The sequence below is a fragment of the Festucalex cinctus genome, chromosome 5 (genome assembly GCF_051991245.1).
Source record: "Festucalex cinctus isolate MCC-2025b chromosome 5, RoL_Fcin_1.0, whole genome shotgun sequence".
Lineage (NCBI taxonomy): Eukaryota > Metazoa > Chordata > Actinopteri > Syngnathiformes > Syngnathidae > Festucalex > Festucalex cinctus.
In genome coordinates this window covers 30,773,103-30,794,486 of record NC_135415.1, presented here as the reverse complement: position 1 = coordinate 30,794,486, position 21,384 = coordinate 30,773,103, and the positions used below count along the sequence as shown (strand labels likewise).

The 21,384-nt window shown below is 39.1% G+C and overlaps 1 protein-coding gene across 8 annotated transcripts in view; it reads right to left on the bottom strand.

The window, feature by feature from the left end:
• The window catches only part of rimbp2b (RIMS binding protein 2b), a 95,211-nt gene that overhangs the window by 37,929 nt on the left and 35,898 nt on the right, over positions 1-21,384 (bottom strand). For all 8 annotated transcript variants that reach the window (XR_013283533.1, XM_077521416.1, XM_077521417.1 and 5 more), the window contains exons 3-5: positions 11,909-11,992; positions 4,667-4,756; positions 2,097-2,219 (exon numbers count right to left, since the gene is read on the bottom strand). Coding sequence is in view for 7 of the 8 variants with exons in the window: in XM_077521416.1 (XP_077377542.1) it covers positions 2,097-2,219; positions 4,667-4,756; positions 11,909-11,992 (297 nt within the window). In the remaining variant the exon portion in view is untranslated. The remainder of the gene's footprint in view (positions 1-2,096; positions 2,220-4,666; positions 4,757-11,908; positions 11,993-21,384) is intronic.

Sequence of the window (21,384 nt, the reverse complement as noted above, 5' to 3'; positions counted from 1 at the left end):
CAACTCACTCACCATTAACAAAGAAGTTATTCTTAGATTTTGTTGGACTCGACTGAGGGAAAAAGCAGCTGCTTAATTGCAAAAACATTCGTGTAAATGCTTGTCTCTCAGCATTCACACGAACAATTTTGTTGACGGTTTCACATGTGCAGTTGGCGGGAGATCGATGCTCTTTTTTTTTTTTTTTTCCCCCAATGACCCGGTCCCAACTAGCAATCAGTCCACTGTGTGGGACATCTTCCGCCCAAGAAAGCTCATCTCTCAGCATTCGCACGGTTTACCACAGCAACCACCACGTGACAACGGTCCATACCAGGTGATCAGCAGCAGTAATCAGATCAATATTTGCATCAAAGTACACATGGATGAGGACAAAAAACGACAACAACATCAATACGCATCAAGCCACGTTTGCTTCCCCCTTTAGGTAACACAAGACCCGTCAGAAGTCTCATTTACTTGCCGTATAATTTGCATCATCAGCGCGGCGTCGGGTTACACGAAAAGGGCGAGCAAATTCCAAACGTGTCTGTGATCATCCATAATGTCAATTCGAAAGGACTGAACGGAGTTCAATAGAGTTGTCATCCATTCATATTCCCCCTCGAGTAAACGCTTGTGACGCTATAAAGCAGGGGTGTGCAAACTTTTTCATTTGAGGGCCACGTACAGAAAATCAGAAGGACGCAAAAGGGCCACATCATGTTATGAAGAGAAATTGTGTTTAAATTTGTGTTGGAAGTTTATTTGTGCTTTTGCATATTTAGAAAAAATGCTACAGTATATAAACCAATTTATTTGTTATATGGCAATAGGGTTATTATAGTTTTGGAATTTTTCATTTGAGTTAGTTTCTATTAGTTTTCAGGGCGGTTCTGTTAGTTTTTATTAGTTTAGTTCTTTAAAAAATGCTTAGTTTTAGTTTAGTTTGTTAGTTTCAGTATTAGTATTATTTTTTTTTAATGTGTCTTACTTGTGCACAATATTTAAAAATCATCATGGGAGCGACATCATCTTTTGGTGCTTTTCTATTGGCTGCTGCGAGATGACGTCGCTTCTGTGTGACATACTTTCAAACGTCATTATTCCGGTTGATATCAAAATAAATCTACTAAAAATCACATTTAGAATCATCCCCAACGGCTCATGCATTAAATTAATGACCAAAGACTGAAACCAAGGACATGTTTGTTATAATTATAGTTAGTTTTGTAAATATAAAATGGAGTTTCAGTTAGTTTTTTTGTTGTTGTTTTTTTTAAAAAGCATTTTCATTTTTATTTTATTTTGGTAACAATATTGTTTTTTAAATTTTATCATTCATTCATTCATTCATTTTCTTGACCGCTAACTTACTTAAGGTGGCGGGTTTTTTTTCAGTTTTTTTTTTATTTTAGTTTTTTCATTCATTTTAGGTAACTAAAATAACCTTCAATGGCCCCCGTTTTTCGATACCCTCCCTTCTTACTTTGACCATCTCCAAACATTTTTTTTTTTGTTCTTGTTTCTTTGATTTGAACTGAGTCAAATGCCTTTTTTTTTTTTACATATGTCGCGGTCCACTGAAAAATGGACGGCGGGCCGCAAATGCCCCCCCGGGCCGTAGTTTGGACACCCCCGCTATAAAGTGAACGAAGACACGTGCGTGCCAGTAGAAGCTCAAGTGACATCATCATCATGGGGGCGAGCCAGTCTTGCCATTCCACGCCGCCTCATGCCTCAATCACATTCCACACAGTTGTGGTCTTGTGAGCATTCGTGTCTGTCAACGTCCCACCAATCAAGAAGCATTCGGAACAAAACAGAACCGCTTCCCGCAAAGAGCTGTGATACCTTTGAATTCGAGCGGGGGAGAAGCAAGTGGGGGGAGGGGAGGGGGGGAAACATGAAATATTGGAATAGAAGGGAGAAACTCCGAGCTTCTACTCTTTCACTGCTCCTGGTCAGACCTTCCGGAACGACACGAGGAGGCAACAGACACGTCAGGGGCGTCAGACGAGTATAGCGCAAGACGGCCAGAAGGAGATGGTTGAACACGTGAAGGGGTCGAGCTGGGAAAAAGGAATTGAGAAATCTCTCCCCATGCATTTCCTCACCTTGAGCACCTGCTCTAGGTTCTCCAGTTTGCCTTGGAGCTGGTTTCTCTCCCACAGGGCGAAATCTCTCTCCTGCGTCACAGCACCGAGCGTATCTTTGAGTTGGGCATACTCAGACTTCACCTGTGCACACAAAAACAAGGAGAGAACAAACAAAAAAGGGTTGACGACGCTGCCGCTATTGTCACTTTTGTTTGTTTTTCCAGGGGAAGAATCAATGTTTGGCTTAAAGATTAAGTTTTATTTTGGTTTTACGGTGCACTAAATGACCAATACAGTGTGAAATATGTGTCATTGAATTTTTATTTTTTTTAATCAATCATAATTTGGAAGTACAGTGGTACCTCTACTTACGAAATAAATTGGTTCCGGAAGAAAGTTCTTAAGTAGAACATTTTGAAAGTAGAGACGCATTTTCCATGTAAATGCCCTAATCCGTTCCGAGCCTCCCAAAATTCAGACATAAATGTTTTATAAAGCATAAAAATGCATCAAAACATGTAACAAATACATGTTACTTGTTACATACATGTTTATTGCACAATAAATGAGAGTTCTGCGTCATGTAAAAAACAAAGAATAGAGTAAAGAATAAAAATGATGGTCATTTACCTTCTTAACTGCTGTCCTCATCGTTTTTTTGCCCTCTTTGGTCATGTTCTCTCTCAGAAGTGTTTTTTCTGCCTGGTGTTTTGCAAAGAACTGATCCAAGGATGTTTGTTTGTTTTTTGTTTTTTTTTGTTTTTAAACAATCCGTCGTTAATGTCCAAGGCAAACATCATCTTAGTGAGCAAACGCCCGACTGGTGAACACTTTTTCGAGCCGATTCTTTTAAACAAATTCTGAAACGTCATGGAAACTTCCGGTATGGCGAGGCATCTTTTTTCCCCCCTAAAAAAAAAAAAGGCCCGTCTCGTCGTAATTAAAAACTTACTGTGCCTTCATCAATCACCAATTGTTTGAATTTTTGCACAAATTTGTTGGCCGCTAGTTCATACATTTACGAAAAACTGGAACACTTCATGGGCCGCGGGATGAACGATGAGGACGCTGTATAGACGCCGATCGAGTATTTACGCTCGTAGGTACCTATGGTAGGAAATAGCCATAGCCGAAAGTATGTTGCGTTCGGTCATGTATTTTTACCTTCGTATCTAGAAATTTCTTTGGTAACAAGAGGCAATATTTTCCCGTTGAGGCGTTTCGTAACTCGAAAATTTCGTATGAAGAGACGTTCGTTCCACTGTAGTGTAAAAAATGTGTAACTAAAAATGCCATCCAACAGCATTTTAAGATGAAAAAAAAAATGTTTTAACCCACTTGACACTTGAACTCACAACTTCTCTTCAAATGGCCTTACACAAATTTGCTTTTGATTTTTAGCACCGTTATGAATCCAACTTTCAGCACTCGTCCTTGCATGATGCGGCGATGTCGAAAATTAAATGATCAGAAGCATTCACGTTGACGAAAAACTCATTTCTGGGTTCAAGGCAGCGAGAGGCAGGCCGAGGTTTCAAAATAGAGTATATACAATGTTAATGGTAGCGCAAACGTGCCTTTTCGGGGGGGTTCCTGAAAAGTGACAACTTTGGAGCCAGTGATATAGTTTGCTATATTTAAAACTTCTATGAACCAATGGATGAAAAAGAGATTTAACCGCCCCTCCACTTTCCTCACAATCGGCCGCAATGAAAACCAATTCAGGGACAGCTGCCTCAAGAGTCAGTCCCGAGAGGACATCAATAACAAGCATCCCACACTTCTGCAACTATCTGCCAATAAACTCCTTCATGTAATTGCCTTACTGTCCATAGAGACAGAGCTTTTTTTTTGTTGATTTAGTAGCTGAGTTTTGTGTACTCACTGTAAAAGACTCTTAAGGTCGCCGGGACGAAAGAGAGATAAATGTTTCTTTATTTTTATTTTTTTGTATAATATTAATCAGAGGCGGGAGGAGGAGGAGGAGGAGGAGGGGGGGCTCTCGGCTGTTTCTTAAGCTCTTGCTAATATTTTGCCAAACAACAACAAACATTTCATTTGGTATTTAGTTTACTGAACTAGCAACTATTAGAACTGACTGAGGCATCAAGTGATGCAACAAATTTTCACCCCCAGGCAAAATGTTTCGTGCGTCGTGTTTGCAACACAACAGAGACGTGCGGCTGACTGTGGACTTGCCAAGTTAACTTTTAACCTACTTTTTGGGCTTGCCGTCATCAGCATCAATCAAACAGGTGCACAACAGATTTCGTTAGATGATGTCATTGATGACTTCGTCATTATATGCCTATAGTTAACTGTTGGAAGGGCTTCAAATAATGTGGATATAAATATAAATAAGGTGTAATCCCTTTAAATTGCAGAAAATGTGAAAAGCTTACATTGCATATTAATGTTAAACTCTTACTTTTCAGTTGCGATAAATTCTTTTAAAAATTGACAAAGATATCACTTGACGGCTTTTTTTTTTTTTTTTTTTTAAATAACTAGCCAATAAGTTTCATGCATGCAAGTTGAACATTCAAATCATTTGAAATGAGATATAAGAGCAAGTGTTGGCCTCTTACCCTCTCATATTCCGACGATTTGCGAGTGTCGTTGAAAAACTGGAGGCTCAAGTGTGTGTTCTCCTGGAAAAAGTCTTGAAGCTCATTTTCCTAAAGCATAAAAAAAAAAAAAAGCAGAAGAAAAACTGAGTTTAGACTGCAGGATGCCGACAAATGTACTGGAGTGCACTGAACTCAGACAGTATTATTACTCATCGGGTGATCGGTGTTTTCTTCTCTTAATTACATTATTATATCAGAGAATTTTTTTTTTTTATATTCCCTGACATAATCATTTTCAGGGGCAAGATTGTGCCTGTGGGCATTTGCACCTCCTTGCCCGCAGAGAACTTGTTCATTCACGAAAACATGAATACGTTATTTCATTTTGACGATTGTTACATCTTGTACAATACAAATGAATCCAATTTATACATGAGCCAAAAACTAGCAAACAAGGAGTAACACAGTAATACAGTAAAAAATGCTTCTTTCCGTGTTTATACTCCAACGGCCTTTTTTTTTTTTTTTGTTTTTTTTTTTAAACCAAAAGTGAAAGTTGCGCCGCTTTCATACGACACTGTCGGGAGAAGAAATAAAAAAATGCTCAGCTGACATCGAGGCCCCCTTTGGCTCAATTGATTGTGTTGGTCCCTGGCAAGGTGAAATTTGGAGGACTTTCGACTCTGATGCCAAGACAGGCTGCATTTCAACATGGAGGACGATCTTTGAGTGTCTTTCACACATACAGTATGCAACATCTGGTGATTATTAAACTCTCCTGTGGCTGAATACGTGATTTTTTTTTTTTTTTTTTATATATTTTAAAGTGACAGTGTGTTGATTTTTTCTTCAATTTTTCAATGTTATAACCAGTTGAAACCAATGAAAAAACACAATTAATTTCAATAATATGCAAAAATAAAAATGTTCTGCCACATCAACATACTTTTTTTCTTCCTTCTTTAAAATATAAATACAGTCACTAATTATATTACATAGCGTGTTTTAAGAGGCTGATGGAGAGAACCTCCACGAGTCTTCTGGGATTACTCAAGTAAGGCAAAAATATTTGTGTCATCTCTTGTTTTTATCTTTCATAGTCTGTCTAATTACATGAATAATACATGTGATGCAATGACAGTATATTGGTGGAGTCGCTCCTTATTGTTTATTGAAGTGTGGGTTATGTCTCGACATGGCCTGACTCAGCTCGGCGGACCACAGATGTGTGCTTAATGTCAAGCAGGCTGACGGATGACTCGGCGCTGCCATTTAACACGCCGATAAAAGCCAACGCTCCTCCTCCTCCTCCTCGTCCTCACGAGACGAGACGCAAAAAAAAAAAAGCCTCATCTGCTGATGCTCTACATGCACACTTCAAAACGATCCTTATTTATCCGTTGCCTTTAGCAAATGAACTGGCGCGTCTGTCTCAAGGTTACCTGGGAACTTTACAAGCTTCTTACTGCACCCAACCTGAGCTCGGCATTCGTAAAAAAAAAAAAAAAAAAAAACGGGGTCAATCGGAAAGTGTGAAATCCTCAGAGAGAACTCAATTCTTTAGACCAGGGGTGTGCAAACTTTTTTATTTGAGGGCCACATACAAAAAAAAGGGCCACATAATGTTATGAAGAGAAATTGTGTTTAGTACTAAAAATTGTACAAATAATTGATTTGTGCTTTTGCATATTTAGAAAAATGCTACAGTATGTAAACCAATTTATTTTTAATATGGCAGTAGGGTTATTATAGTTTGGGAATTTTTCATTTTAGTTTTTATTTTGATTTGAGTTTTGTTTTGTTTTATTTAGTTAGTTTTAATTAGTTTTCAGGGTGGTTCTGATAGTTTTTTTTTATTAGTTTTAGTTCTTTAATAAATGCTTAGTTTTAGGTTAGTTAGTTTCAGTGTTAGATTTAGTTTTTTTTAAAATGTGTATTACTTGTGTGCAATATTGAACCCCTTTACTGCCACGTTATCAAAAAAATTTGATATGACAAAGGCTTTGATCATTCACAAAATGAGATATGATGCTTCCATCTGCTGGCCATAGTTAGTGGGTGTTTTAGATTCCACAACCCATTGACCAGGAAAAATAAAATAAAATAAAAAACTTAGTTGATGTCATTTAACGTTTATGGCGTGATTTTACTGATCGTTATTAAACGTTTCTGGCGGCCAGAGAGTTAAAAAAAAAACACGATGGGTGCGGCATCATTATTCCGGTTTATATCAAAATAAATCTACTAAAAATCACATTTCAAATCATCCCCAAAGGCTCATGCATTCAATTAAATTACCAAAGACTAAAGGACATGTTTGATGTAATTATGGTTAGTTTTATTTGAGTTAGTTTTGCAAACATAAAATGTAATTTCAGTTAGTTTTCTTTTTTTAAAAGCATCTTTGTTTTTATTTTATTTCATTAATGAAATTGTTTTTTCGTTAGTTTTAGTTCACTAAAATAACCTTTAATAGCACCTGTGGGTTTTTTTTTAACACCCTCCCTTCTTACTTTGAAGATCTCCAACCATTTTTTGTTTTTATTTTATTTGAACTGAGTCAAATGCCATTTTTAGCATACGTCGCGGGCCACTAAAAAAATGGACGGCGGGCCGCAAATGGGCCCCGGGCCGTGGTTTGGACACCACTGGCTTCGACTGAGGCAATTTCAAGCGTAATCGTGAGGCTAAAACGCGTGCCGTGAGGTTGATATCAAAGCGCTGCCGATCACACTTTGAACAGAAGGCGTTTTGTTTGCAAACAGTTCGCCGTCGGAGCGAAGAGGAAGGCGACAGCAGGCCTCCGAGAGCACAGAGACGCGCTGCGCTCCCAACACTTGTTGACTTTCTGCTGCCTGCCTCTATTGATCTTTGATTAGCGCAGTACACGTTCAAGTGTCACTTGCAAAGTTGCCATGGTACGAGCTCAGACACGCTCAGCTGATGGTCTGGAGTCGCGCACTTAATTCCCACCAGCGTGGAGCTCGCAGATGGCAACGCCAAGTCATTCGACTGTCATTCAAACCGATGACGTGTGCACGCAGCCTGTCGATGAACTTGTCTGAGCCGACAGCCATCGGCAACTTGAAAGAATTCTTAAAAACAGCAGAAGTCGGAGTGTGCAGTTATGCACACATTATAGCCACGTGTCACGCGTTCCCTCCAGCAACACTCGCGTTTCATCTTCAATGAAATGTTGCATCAACGCCCTAAAAAGTGGAACACTCCGTTTTTCAGATCAAAAGAGCACCAACTAAAGTCAAAGACCCACAAATGGAGCAAAGTATGGGAAATTAGGGATAGACCGATTATCGGCTGGGCCGATTATCGGTGCCGATATTTGTCAACAAGTCAAATATCGGCCTTTTTACAAATCTGAAGGACAATAAAGTTTTGCCATTAAATAATTAAAAAAATACATTTATAAATTATGTTGAAATTTTGGAAAACTTCATTTACAGTACAAGACTTTAGAAAACGTATTTATCATTTATTTATTTATTTATTTATTTATTTACTGCAAACACTCGGAAGTCCCACCACTTTTTAATTTATAAAAATAATAATAATAATAATAATAAAATTAATACATTTAGAAATTGTTGAAATTTTGGCAAACTTTATTTACAGTAGAAAAGTATTTATTTAACACATGCTGATGACTCTGGAAGTTGCCTACATTTTCTGTTAAAATTTTTAATTAAACAAAACTGTCTATTGTTTTTTGTTTAAAATTAAAATAAAAGTTTATTATCATTAATTTTTTTTCCACTATTATTTTCTCTTTTACTGCAAATGATATCGGCTTGAAATATCGGTTATCGGCCTCCTTGACGACTAATAATCGGTATTGGCATCGGCCCTGAAAAAAACAAACGTATCGGTCTATCACTATGGGAAATGGTTCTGGTTGCTGAAGACCGTTGCACTATTGAGCAAGGCACTAAACTTGTAACTGGCATTCAGCACCTTTTGTCTACCTCGCTTTCCTATCAACATTGGACATATTACTACCAAAATGTAATATGTTATCGTTATACAGTATTGTATCACGATACGTTTTCAAGGTGATATGTAGCGTATTTTCCGCACTTTTAGGCGCACCTTCAATGAATGACATATTTTCAAACTTTTCCCATATAAAGTGGCTAAAGTAGAGGCCGGGGTTAGGTTATGCATCCATTAGATGGTGCTGCGCTAAAGGGAATAATCGATTCTGTTTGTCTACGGCACTGCGAGAAAGCGTATCGAGAGGGTGACAAAAGAACGACAGGGCAAAACTTGGGTTGGGACTAAACGAGTGGCGACTTTCCTGTCAAGTTGAAGCGCTCTCAGTCATGTGAACTGCTGTGGTGGATATTTGTGTGGCGCTACTCAAGACTCGGTGTAGGAGGAGATTAAGTGCCGTGCTGGAGAGCGACCTGCCATTTTCCGCACGCCATCTGAGGACAGTTTGTGCTTTGCGCGTTGTCTGGCCTCGGCGGGCTGACAATGGGCAGGAGGGCGAAGTGCAGCTGTGGGCCGAGAACGCGAGCGGAGCGCTGTAAGGAAAATACCGCTAATGGAGTGTGGCAGAGAACCACGTAGAAAGAGAGCTCATCAAAAGAAGAGGGCTTGAGAATATGAGGGGACGGATTCATAAAGTGTTCTTTTAAATGACTTGCTAAATATCCCCCAGCTGCTTTCTTGGAACCTTCTCACTCCACTTTATCCATTCTGTGCTACTTCTGCTTCCTCAAGTTGAACAATATTAACTTTCATGTGTGGGCTTTCTTTTTTTTTTTTTTGATATCATACAGCAGTCGAAGCACCGAATATGGACTTCAAGTGTATAAATGTAAACAACGGCAGTGAATTCAAGCAGGCTGGCACAAGGCTGCCGGGACCAAACTTTTAAGATCCACGATTGGAGCATTAAAGCGGCAGTTAGTCGCCTTCCCTCTTAAACTTGAACATCAAAAACGTCTCGGCCAAAATACACTTTTATCCACCATGTAATATAAAATAATAATAACGTGGAAAAATCTTTTATGTCTATCTGACTCGTGGGATTGACATAACTGCAAAGGTGAACCCCCCCCCAAGATCGCATTGTGATGTTTATGATGTTGTAGTGGAAAACATTCTTCACAGTTCCTCTCTTAAAAAAATAACAATAAAAATAAAAACTGTCCAACTTAACCAAGGAACGAAAAATCAAAATGGAACGTTGACAATATTGAACAGTTGCTATCTGATCCATATGTTAAATACATTTGTAGAGACCAAATAAGGTACACTTATGTACATAATTACAGGATCTACTGTAATAATTGGCTATGTGCACACACACACACACACACACGCACACGCACACTCAAAAATGCCATGAATAACGTGCACCCACGTATAATACATCCCGGTGTATAAAATACACTTTAAATCAGTGAGATTTTCTATTATTTTACAACCCCTGCGTACTGCCTGGTAAACATCTAAACAACATGATTTATTTATTTTTTCTTATGAAGTCCTCTGGATTAAAAAAAAAAAAAAAAAAAAATCGATTTGGGATCATTTGTATGAAAAAAATAAAAAATAAAATAAAATAAAAATAAAAAATACAATCTGTATTGTTCCGTTAACTCACTTTTAATTACTTCCTGTTGTGGTCTATAACCTACAGCTAAACTTAGTCACTGGCGCGAAGATGGAAAAACAAACACTACGTGTACTTTTGCTTCCAGTTTTATTTGCTTGTCGCAAAGTAAGTCGCAAGTAATTTGTGCACATTACAAAAAACCCAATTCAAAAACACATTAGTTGGAGATCTTTGGCGTATCGTGTCAGAGCAGTTTTGAAATTGTTTCTATGAGGTAAAAAAAAAAAAAAAAAAGATGTGTCTAAAGTGGAGTCCATTTTGATTGTTTTTGTTAATTAATCACAAAAAATGATCGCATTAATCATTGTATTACCACACATTAATCACACTATTAATTTTGACGGCAGATGATCCTTTTTAGCCGACAGCGGATGGTTACGTTAAACGTCGCTGTTGGAGTTTGAGCATTAAACATAACTACATGCATTAAAGTCAAGAATTTAATAAATGTTTACATATTTTAAATTATGCAAATAATTAATTGATTAGAAAAAGCAGGATGAGCGAGTGCAGTGGATATCAATTTTTGAAGACGACCTCATAACATTAAATGTCGAAACAGGTGAGCTTCAAATTTAGCGGGCAAAATATGTCGGGGGAAAAAAAAAGCATTTTTAAGTCAGTGATTAATCATGATTAATCGAAATTCTAAGATGTGAGTAATCTTATTAAAAAATTTAATCGTTTGACAGCTCTAATATATATATATATATATATACATATATATATATATGTATGTCCTTCATCCTTCATCACAAATGAATATCCAAGGTAAAATATTAAAGATAGACCGATAAGGTTTTTTCGGGCCCGATACCGATACCAATTATTAGTAGTGAAGGATGCCGATAACCGATATTTGGAGCCGATATTCATTTTCACTAAAAAGGGACATCAAAATTTGGAAAAAATACAAACTCCAGCTCTTATCTTTTTTTCTTTTTTTTTAAAGCATATGTTTATTGAGCAACTTTTAGGGTTAGTAAAATATTTTTAAGGGTTTTTTTTTCTACACGAAATAAAAGTCTTCCAAAATTTAAAAATATCCAAAGTATTAAATTTTTACTTATCTCAGTTTTAATTTCAACCAAAAACAGAAGGTGCAGAGAGTTCCCAGGGTCGACAAAAATGAAAATAAAAACTTTTTTACATTTACATTTACATTCAAATTAGTTTCCTGAAGTTAACACTTAAAAAAAAAAAATGGATCTATTATCGGCCATATGATTCGTCAAAATGGCCGATGCCGATATTTCTCAAAATGCTAAATATCGGCGCCGATAATCGGCCCAGCCGATAATCGGTCTATCCCTATATGTATTACTACTGTACAGCAGAACATTGTTATGTTATAAATAACAAGCACTGAGTTCAATTTACTAACAGAAAAAGCACAAGAGAACAGCACTTGCATACAGCTTGTCTGGGTCACAACAACAACAACAACAACAACAACAACACACTGGGAGTTAATTGCTCCCATTTGTCACGTTCTGTCATCAGCACCTGAGAATCAAACTATCATTACAGGCGAGTGAAACTCGTTTGATCAGCGTTGATATTTCAAAGCCCCGAGTCACTTTTCACGCGCGTTTCCTTTAACGCTGTTCTTCACTTACCAAAGTCTGACATGTTTGATTTTTTTTCTTCACCTCTGCCTCGAGCGCTTCGCACTCCTTCCGCTTGGCGCTGATCTCGCTCTCCTGCGAGCAGAGAGAGGAAAACACCAGAGGGTAAATAACGGAAGAGAACGGAGAGTGAGGGCAATGTGAAATATCACCAAATAAGGCGGAGAAATGACGACAAACAGAATGCAAAATTCCAAGTCCAAATTGTTTTGTGTTGTTACGCCGCATCCGCCGTCACCATCGGCAGACGTCAAGTCACAGCCAGACTGCACCGAAAATCCCCCGTTGGAATTCATTTCATCAAGTGTTGGCGAGAGCGAAAGTGAAACGTCGTTCAACTCTTTCCGCAACATAAATCTGCCTCGCTTTCATATGGATGATGACTTCCTGAGTCTGTGTCAGCACCGTATGCTTTTCTCTGGAGTGGGCTACAAAAAAAAAAATTACAAAAAATGTGATGCTTCCATCAAACATGACTGAGTGTTCATTCCAATACATTTCAATGGGATTTTTGCTACTCCTTTTGGCCTCTTGAGTGCCGGCTTACATTTAACCAGTTACACCAGTTTTAAAATGGCTGCATTGGCTCCACGTGCGTTTCAGGATTGATTTTAAGGTACCGTATTTTCTGCACTATAAGGCGCACCTCATTATAAGGCGCACCTTCAATAAATGACATATTTTCAAACTTTTTCCATAAATAAGGCGTTATAGTAGAGGCCGGGGTTATGTTATGCATCCATTAGATGGTGCTGCGCTAAAGGGAATGTCAACAAAACAGTCAGATAGGTCAGTCAAACTTGATTAATAGATCTTTCTGACAACTCCATTCACTCCCAAAATGAATAAACAGCCGTTTTATTATTTTCTCTGAGCTAAAGTATTAGTATTAGCTTTTTCTTTTTTTTTTTTTGTTTACACCTTTTATTGTATTATGGATGTCCAGCACTTTGAGTTGCATTTTGAATGTATGAAAGGTTCTATATAAATAAAGTTGATTGATTGATTGATTGATTGATTGATTGATTGATTGATTGATTGATTGATAAAAGAGGGAGCAGTGAGGTCATTATAACTCATTCACTGCCACTCCAGGAAAAAAAAATAATCTTTGACGTCTAAAATCGTCTATGGCAGTGAATGTGTTAAAATATCATCAGTGAGAAGTGGATATCCACATATGTTCTGTTTGGTGGGCTTAAACACCGTAGAGGAGAGAGAGATTAGCACAATGGAAAGGCAACAGATTTACAGCTCATTTTGATTGACAATCTGGGGAATGAAAAATCATCGTTACCAACCTGAATTAAATCTAACTCGAATTCAACTTAAGTGCAAAATGGGATCGTTACGCCGACAGATGTTCCCGCAACTCCGAGGGATTCTAAACAGCCGAACAACACAATCTAATCAAAAAGTACCCATGTGTACGCTACAAGGCGCCGTTATATTGAGACCAAATGACGGAGAATTGCACGGCGCCTCCACAGACAGACAGACAGCTTGTCGGCTCCCATGCGGGCTGGCTTCGAAAGTGAACAGTTTCCACAAGCAGACGGCATCGTCGTCGTCGTCATCATACCGATGAATCTTGTACTCACAAATACGTCCACAAACACGCGGCGCTTTCCGAGACACGACTGTTCCAAACACATTTGCCAGAGCGCAATTAAAATTCCCTCTGATGAAAGATTCAAATGGCTGCCATTGTGAGTAATGAGCTCGCCGCGTAAGTGAGGAGGCGTTTTGCTGCACAGCAGATGAAGATGGATGAGGAAGACCATCTCCTTAAACTGGATCAAGCTGGCGCTAATGCAAATAAGGTTGACCAACGAGGGTGTACAGTGGTCCTTTACACACCGTGTGGAACAGCAGGCTTAGTTTGTGTGAGAGGAGCAATTTTTTTTTTCTCAAAATCAAAGTTTTTGGACTGAACGTTAATGTTCCTCAGATTAATATATCGTCCTCCAGTGCGAGTCCAATCGGTTTTCCAACGAAACGTTATTGGTTAACTCAATCTGAATGACTTCTAAACTTAACAATTTAGAATAAATAAATAAAAATTTATTTTATTTATTTATTTTAATTTTGATTAATATTTCATGTTGTGCATTTATCTTGATTCCATATACAATGAGTTAGATGCCAAGCCCCAATATGAAAATAAAAAAATTGTGCGACCCCTAAAATTGTCTACAATTACCCAAAATAAAACAAAATACACAATAATTATCCCAGAACACAAATACATCTTCAAACATATTTTACACCTATAAAAATAAATGACTTGCAGGTGATTTGAATTTGAAAGAATGCAGCAAAAGCATCACCACTTCATAACCCGTAAGAATATCAATTACTACATTCCTATTATACATTTTATATTATATAAAGATAATCTCTTGTTTTTTTTGTAATACATAGTGTGCTCAAAATTGGCACAATTTTTCTTGGTGTTTTGGTTTTTGGCCAAGCATTTTTACTTTCAGTTTTGGCCAAAGTGTTTTGACTGAAAGTAATAAAAGTTGTAGTCACAATTGTGGGAATGCTTCATAATTATTATTATGTTATTGTGATTTTTATTCTCCACACTTTTTTGCTGCGTAATAACCCCCATATAATAATTCCAATTTACATTGTTTACATTTCAACTAGCTTCAAAAATTCACGCCTCCCGGGGTATTTATCATCTGATTCCATATTACTTACAGTATTTGCACAATTTCACATTTAATATCCATTTTTTTCCCCCATTCATTTTCAATGGGACTGACATGGAACTTTTTCTAAGTATCACTTTCCACGCCCACTTCCATACATATAAGTTATCATCATTACCAGGTGTCTGATCTTGCTCGGTGGCACAGTTGGTCAAGCGCATTGTCCGACCAGGAGGTTATAATTTCATAATTTATCTCTCAATTAACTTCATAAGCATTCCACAAGCATTCAGCTTTCAGCATTCCCACGCAATTTCTCCAGAAATTGCACTTAGTCTAGTTTAGTCATGTGATTGTAATTGAGTTTGAATCCAATTTTAGTCAACGAAAATAAAGATCAATATTAGCATGACCTAGCATGAAGGGAGTTTGCAAACTTGTGACGTTGATGAAATGTTAGCTAGCTGCTGTTTGTGAACACTTATGGATTTAAAACTTAACCAAAAGCCATAAAACATGCTGGTTTCTGCCACTGGCCGGTGTACAGCAAGGAACCCTGAAGTCGGTTGAAGCGCTTTTGACGACATAAGGTGTCGATAAAGTAAAAGGACAATGAGAAACGTGTCCCTCTTGCTTCGGAATTGCGACTGTGATTCAAATGCACGGCAACATTTTGTGCAAATGAACTTCGGATTCGATCATTCTAGCAAGAACTGGTGACCTCATGAGGGCTTCCCCATCCCAATATCAGCCGACTGATCTTCAGTGGCTCTGAAAGCTCGGCACATAATCACGGGCGAGCAGGGGAAACCTCATTAAACGCACTTTGCATGTCTCTTTCATCTCCCCTTGTGTTCAATATGCATAGTTAAAAATAAATGCTAATAATCCTGCCCAGGGTACATTTTTTTATGTATACATGAATGCCATTTTTTCCCCCCAATGGAGGTGATTTTGTGATAACAATAGATTGACTGTAATAAAGATCTCAAACGTTGATATTGATCCACTTGTTCCTGGGTGGGTTAACTTCCTCTAATTATTATATTGAAGGCTGACACATCGCTTGCATACTACAATTCAGCTGAGACGCGTTGAAGCATGAGCCAATTAAGCAGGCTAGCAGAGGGGCTACAAATGCCGAGTTGGCACTCCGACAACAGGGTCTTCAGTGGAGGATCCCCCCCCCCCCCCCCCCCTTCCTTGTTACTCACTAATACCCACCACCAGCTCCACTCAGTCTTTCTGCTGACGATACAGCAAACGGCGCTAAGGCCCGACACGGCAGTCAAGTCCGCAACAGTCAACAGTCACTCGCGGATGGAGATCATTTGAAATGGCAGAGTACGTTACATAACCCCCTGCAGCTTACGACTGGCTGTGCAGCCACAGATGCCAACACTCCGCTAATGCTTCAGTGGCTATGCATGCATGCATGCATGCGTGCGTGTGTTCATCATGAAGACTTGACGGAGACAGAGATGGTCAGGGAGAAAAAAATCACGCGGAAATTAATCACCGGCGTTTTGTTCCCTTGAGTAAAAGTCTACGTTTGAAACTTTATTTCCTCATTAAGTCATTTGCTCCCAAAGACGTATTTATACTTTTTTATTTTTTTTATTTTTATGCTAGATCATACAGAATGCTTTGATGCAGCCTCTAAACCGAAGAGAATGATTGAAGCTATGGTAGTTATTACAAAAACGGCCAGCAGGTGGCAGCAGAGTATAAGAGATCAACCAGGGCCATGTTGCAACAAGCTCCTTTTGCCAGTTTTCACCAGGAATGTGACTAATGATGAAACTTTGATATATTCTAATGCTAATTCCTGCAAAAAGGAAACAGATAGAAATAGACTTTTTTTTTTCCTCACTCTAATCTTTCTTTTAGTAGGTTCTATGTTTTTATCAAACACAATCGTCTATGGGCAAAATCAGTCAAAATGCAGTGAAACAGCTGGGAGTGAAAATGGCTGGGAGGGAATGAGTTAATATAGAACATAAAAATAGTTAGCCTAACTTCAGGGAGGCTAAATTATTGATTACAATTTATAGCTACACCCTTGCCTACAAAAACAGAAAAAAAATTCACATCCCATTAAATCTTGAGCAGCGCAACGTCTTGTGCAGCGCTGCCCGTTGAGAGAGAAAAAAACCCCGTAATAAACGTAAATTGACGTTTTTGGCGGCATTCATTAGGATTTTAGAATACGTCATTAAACGTTCTTGGCGGTCAAAGAGTTAAAACAACCCATTTGTATTATTTCGCCAATATTGTTCATGTTTTCCCATAAAACAAGACTGAAACACTGAAACTATAAGTTGCTTGTCATGAAAAAAATAAATAAAAAATCGGTATCGCAAAAATCGTGATCGGCAGGTCCGACTTTTTAAAAGATCGGGGATCGGTTAGAAAATTGTGATCGGTGCACCACTAGTTTATAGTATGTTTATACTGTATATTCCTTGCCGCATCATCAGGGTGTGACCTCTTGGATCCACCGTCCGCACGACCTGCCTACTGATGTGTTTATGACTCGATCACACCTCAACGTGACAGCGCATATGCAGAGGAGGCAAAAGAACAGGAGCAGCTGTGGTGTCGAGAGAATTAAAAAAAAAAACAGTTAATGATCATGCAGGATGAAGCACAACTTTGCCACCGTGATAAAAGGCCTCGAAAAAAAAGTGAAAGGAAGGAAGAGTAACAGGACAAAAAGGATCAACTGGGATCTAATCGTACAACAGTGGGAAAATGAAGTAAGACTAATTTGAAAGACGAGAGTGCGCATGGGGGTCTCGAGGGAGAGGACTGCAAATCTGATAATCCCACTGAACCAGCAGCAAAGATGTCAGATGAGACTTTGCCTTAATAAAGGAAACTAAACAGTGACTCACTTTGCCACAGCAGACTGATACAAAAGACACGTGAGGATTACGTTCACTGGATTTGATATTTGCCAACGGAAGTACTGGAGCAGAACGTGACACCGAGAAGGAGATCATACTAGCATACTACATGATGAGAAAAATATCTGCGTTTATTCATTTTTATAACGCTGTAACCAATTTGCTGACAGAAGGTCCACCGAGAACTGTTGACGACAGCCAAGCAAATGTTGGGAGCCCGATGCTGCAACTGCTGCCCACACACAGACGAGATTACTCATCCTCGGTTGGACTCTCAGGCCAAGCTTCTGCAGATGGTCATTAAGTTCACCGGCTAATCTTCATCCCCCCCCCCCCGACAGAGCACTAAACACCGCTAGTTGTAAAATTCGGTGTCACCTCAGCAAGCTTTAGTGGTGGCTGATACTTGTTTAAAAAAACATTTGACAAAACATCAAGTGCACCGAGCACGTTTGTGTTCTTTGGTGGGAAGCATATTTAGTTCTTTTTGGAAAGCAAACGTGAGGATAAGCGAAGTGCGCATTAAATTTGCGCGCGCGCGAGGGGAAAAAAACGAGGCTACCGACGACCTTATCAATTTGAATGGCTGATGAAGATTAGCGTGGTGACGACCTTGAAAGCTTGCTAGTCAAACTTCCCCGATGTCGGGAAAACACATGCTATGCGTGTTCATAAAAAAACAGCAACTTCCAGCGGTTGAAACGTTTCGATCAGAGCCGATTCCCTCGGATCCGATTCATTTTCAATGAGCGTTTGGCAGTTTCGCCTAATTTCGCAATGCGCCACGCCGCTACCCATAATGCACCTTGAATTCGAGACGCGCACTCCGCTTATAGACTCGCTACGCAACAAACACAAAGCGGCGGCAGTCGATTCACGACAATTTTAGCCTTCAAACGCAACACGGAAACGAATCCTTCTTTTGTAACTGTGACAAAAAATGTACTTAAAAGGATTCAATGAAGCGGAATACAAGTCACGATGAACCGCATTAAAGCCTCCGCACCTTTATAAATACGATACGGAGCTTTTCAATAAACTGCTCAACAAAATATTCAATCCTATTTTGTGGTCATTACCAAAAGGTTAATGGAATGTGGCACATGATAAATGAATAATAAATGAGGGCATTCCATAGGTCAGACGAAAGAGCAATTGGCCCGGCCACATGTCGGGAATACAATAATGGGACGCATTATTCAACAGGGTGACGCCGTAAAAGGTACGATTCTTAAATTTGTTATTTTCTTGGAGTATAAAAAAGAGCAGCCACGTTTTCCTTCCTTCTGTCATGACGAGCGAAATCACATCTCAGTCAGAGGCCAGCACAGAAAGACAAAACATGCTATGATCAAATTAATTCACAGCAAAGCAGCCTGCTTGGACCGCAACCAGATAATCTGATTATTTCACACACACACACACACATGCTGTCCTATTTGTTCTGATCCAATATTATCACAATGCCCAATCCCTGACCGATGGAATGTTAAGACGCATAATTATAAGGTAGGCTTGATGACCCGAACTGGACCACTTTTTTTTTTCAGACCGATACCGATACTCAGACCCTCAGTACTCACCGATACCAACTGCCGATACCAGTAGTACATTTTGACAAATAAAAAAAAAAATCACAAAAAAATATTTTTAAACAAATATATTTATTTTAATTTTGACAAAAAAAAAACAAAAAACAGCACAGTCACTCTTCAATAGTCTTAACGTTCAAAATAAAACACAAAAATGCTCTTTTAGTTTTAAGATTCACAATTTTGAAGTATTTCCAAACCGGTGGAAGTTTTGGTGAAAAACTGCTGCAAGCTAGCGCCACTTACAGGCAAGGAGGACTCACTTCACGTCTTCCCCCTCTGCCGTCGCTCCGCTTGTACTCGTCTGCGTCTCGAGTACTCGAGTACTTGAAAAAAAGGCTGGTATCGGCCCGACACCGATACCTGGTATCGGTACTCGCCCATCCCTAGTAATAATAATAATAATAATTATAATAATAATAATAATAATAATAATAATAGTTTTCTAATAGTTTTCTTGAGTGCAAAGATCATAAAGTGCTCATTTTGCGTCTTCGCACACCCATCCAACAGCGTCTGTCGGTGTCATCAGCTCCGGCGGCTCGTCGTCAGTCACCCACTTTGATGCTGTGCCAGAGCCAAAGACTTACAGCATGTTGCTGCATCCTGCAAGGGGGTGGAGCAACTAGAGCTGGTGACCAATTAGTGCGTTCTCCAGATGGCAAACCCAAAATACAAGGAGAGCACCTTGGCTTTCAATTTCTTCCCATTTCAGAGCATGAATGTGGGAACCTGCCTTTGACGTCGCTTCCTTTCGCTCGACCACAAATGTTTGCCAAACGGCTGAATGACAGACACGGAAAAGACCGGTGGATGATCTCACATGCTACCTCTGAGTAAAATCATCATAAGGACGCACAGTTCGACATTCGAGTGTGGGAAAATAAATCCTGTAGGTCATAAAGGGGAGGCAGGTCATTCCCAGGGGGGAGATAAAGAGTAAAGCTTTCATCCCATGGGAAGTTTTGCACAATCAGGACAGGAAATAGATCCCGTCACTTTCCATCTGGGATGACACAAACAAAAGCTTCCAGTTCACGGACCTCTAGAACAGGTCACTTCGAGCGTCATGGAACTTGATGGAACAATCCAATCTGGAGCACAATGTTTAAAAAAACACATTTCTATAGGAAAAAATATGGTAGCCACTGTCATATTAACTCATTCACTCCCAATAACGTATAAATACGTTTTTGTTTTTTTTAAATGTTTGCTGAGGAAGCAACACCACAATCACTGTCGTGATTATTTCTCCCTGTTTTCAGCCAATTCAGGGTACAACATTTACTGGTGTATGGAGACCTAAACAATCAATCTCAGATCGCTCGATCACAGACGGCGGCGGGATCCCTGAAAAACCATCACGAGTGTACTAAACAAGAAAATGTTACAATAAATGAAGCTTTTTAAGCATTTTTCATGGTTGTATGTTCCACAATATTGACGTTTTTGTTTGACTTTTTATCCTTCTCAAAGCAATATTTACTCTTAATCTTAACAGATTTCCTTCATATTACAATTATAAATTTGTCACCCTGTAATGTTTTAACATGTCACATTACATTCTGCATGTATGAAACTGGCCTGCCAGCAGTCCAGACCAGTCCAGACCAGTCCAGATCGGAGACTATTGAGCAATTGAAATTGTCACGTCAAGTAAGAATGGGAAAGAATTCCATCTACAAAGTTTCAACAATTGCCACCTTTTATGGAATGTTTTTTTACACAAGATCCCAACGTCATTGCAATCTGCTTTTAGATGTACAAAAGGATTGAAAGAGGCAACACAATCGCACACCTTTGGCTGCTTTGCTGCAGTAAATGTGACGGAGTTTGTCATATCACATGCAAGAGGATCCGAGTTTCCGGGGGGAAGTGGGCGGCTCGTCTGGGAGTGATAGAATCCAGCATTATTATCATATAAACAGCGTGAGGCGGAAAGCCGCTGCTTCATGAATGTCAATATCTTCGCTTTTCCTCATCCGGGGATCGGTCGCAAGCTGCAAGGACTTGATGAGCTGCAGCAAAATAAACACTCATTTCTGGGGCCTTTTCACGCCCAGTTTGATTATTATAGCAAGTCACCTCTTCTCACAATTTGCTTTTTGTGTTAAAATTGAGACTGAGTCTGCGAGCGAGCTCCAAATTCTTCAATTTCCCCTCAACGGCTCGACTGCAGAAGTTGGACACAATTGGCAGCTGCAACAGAACAGTGGTGAAAAACTACATCGGATTTGGAACGGAAGAATCAAGTTAACCATAAATTCCTGGAATGAAGCTTATTGACCTCGAACCGCTTCCTCATA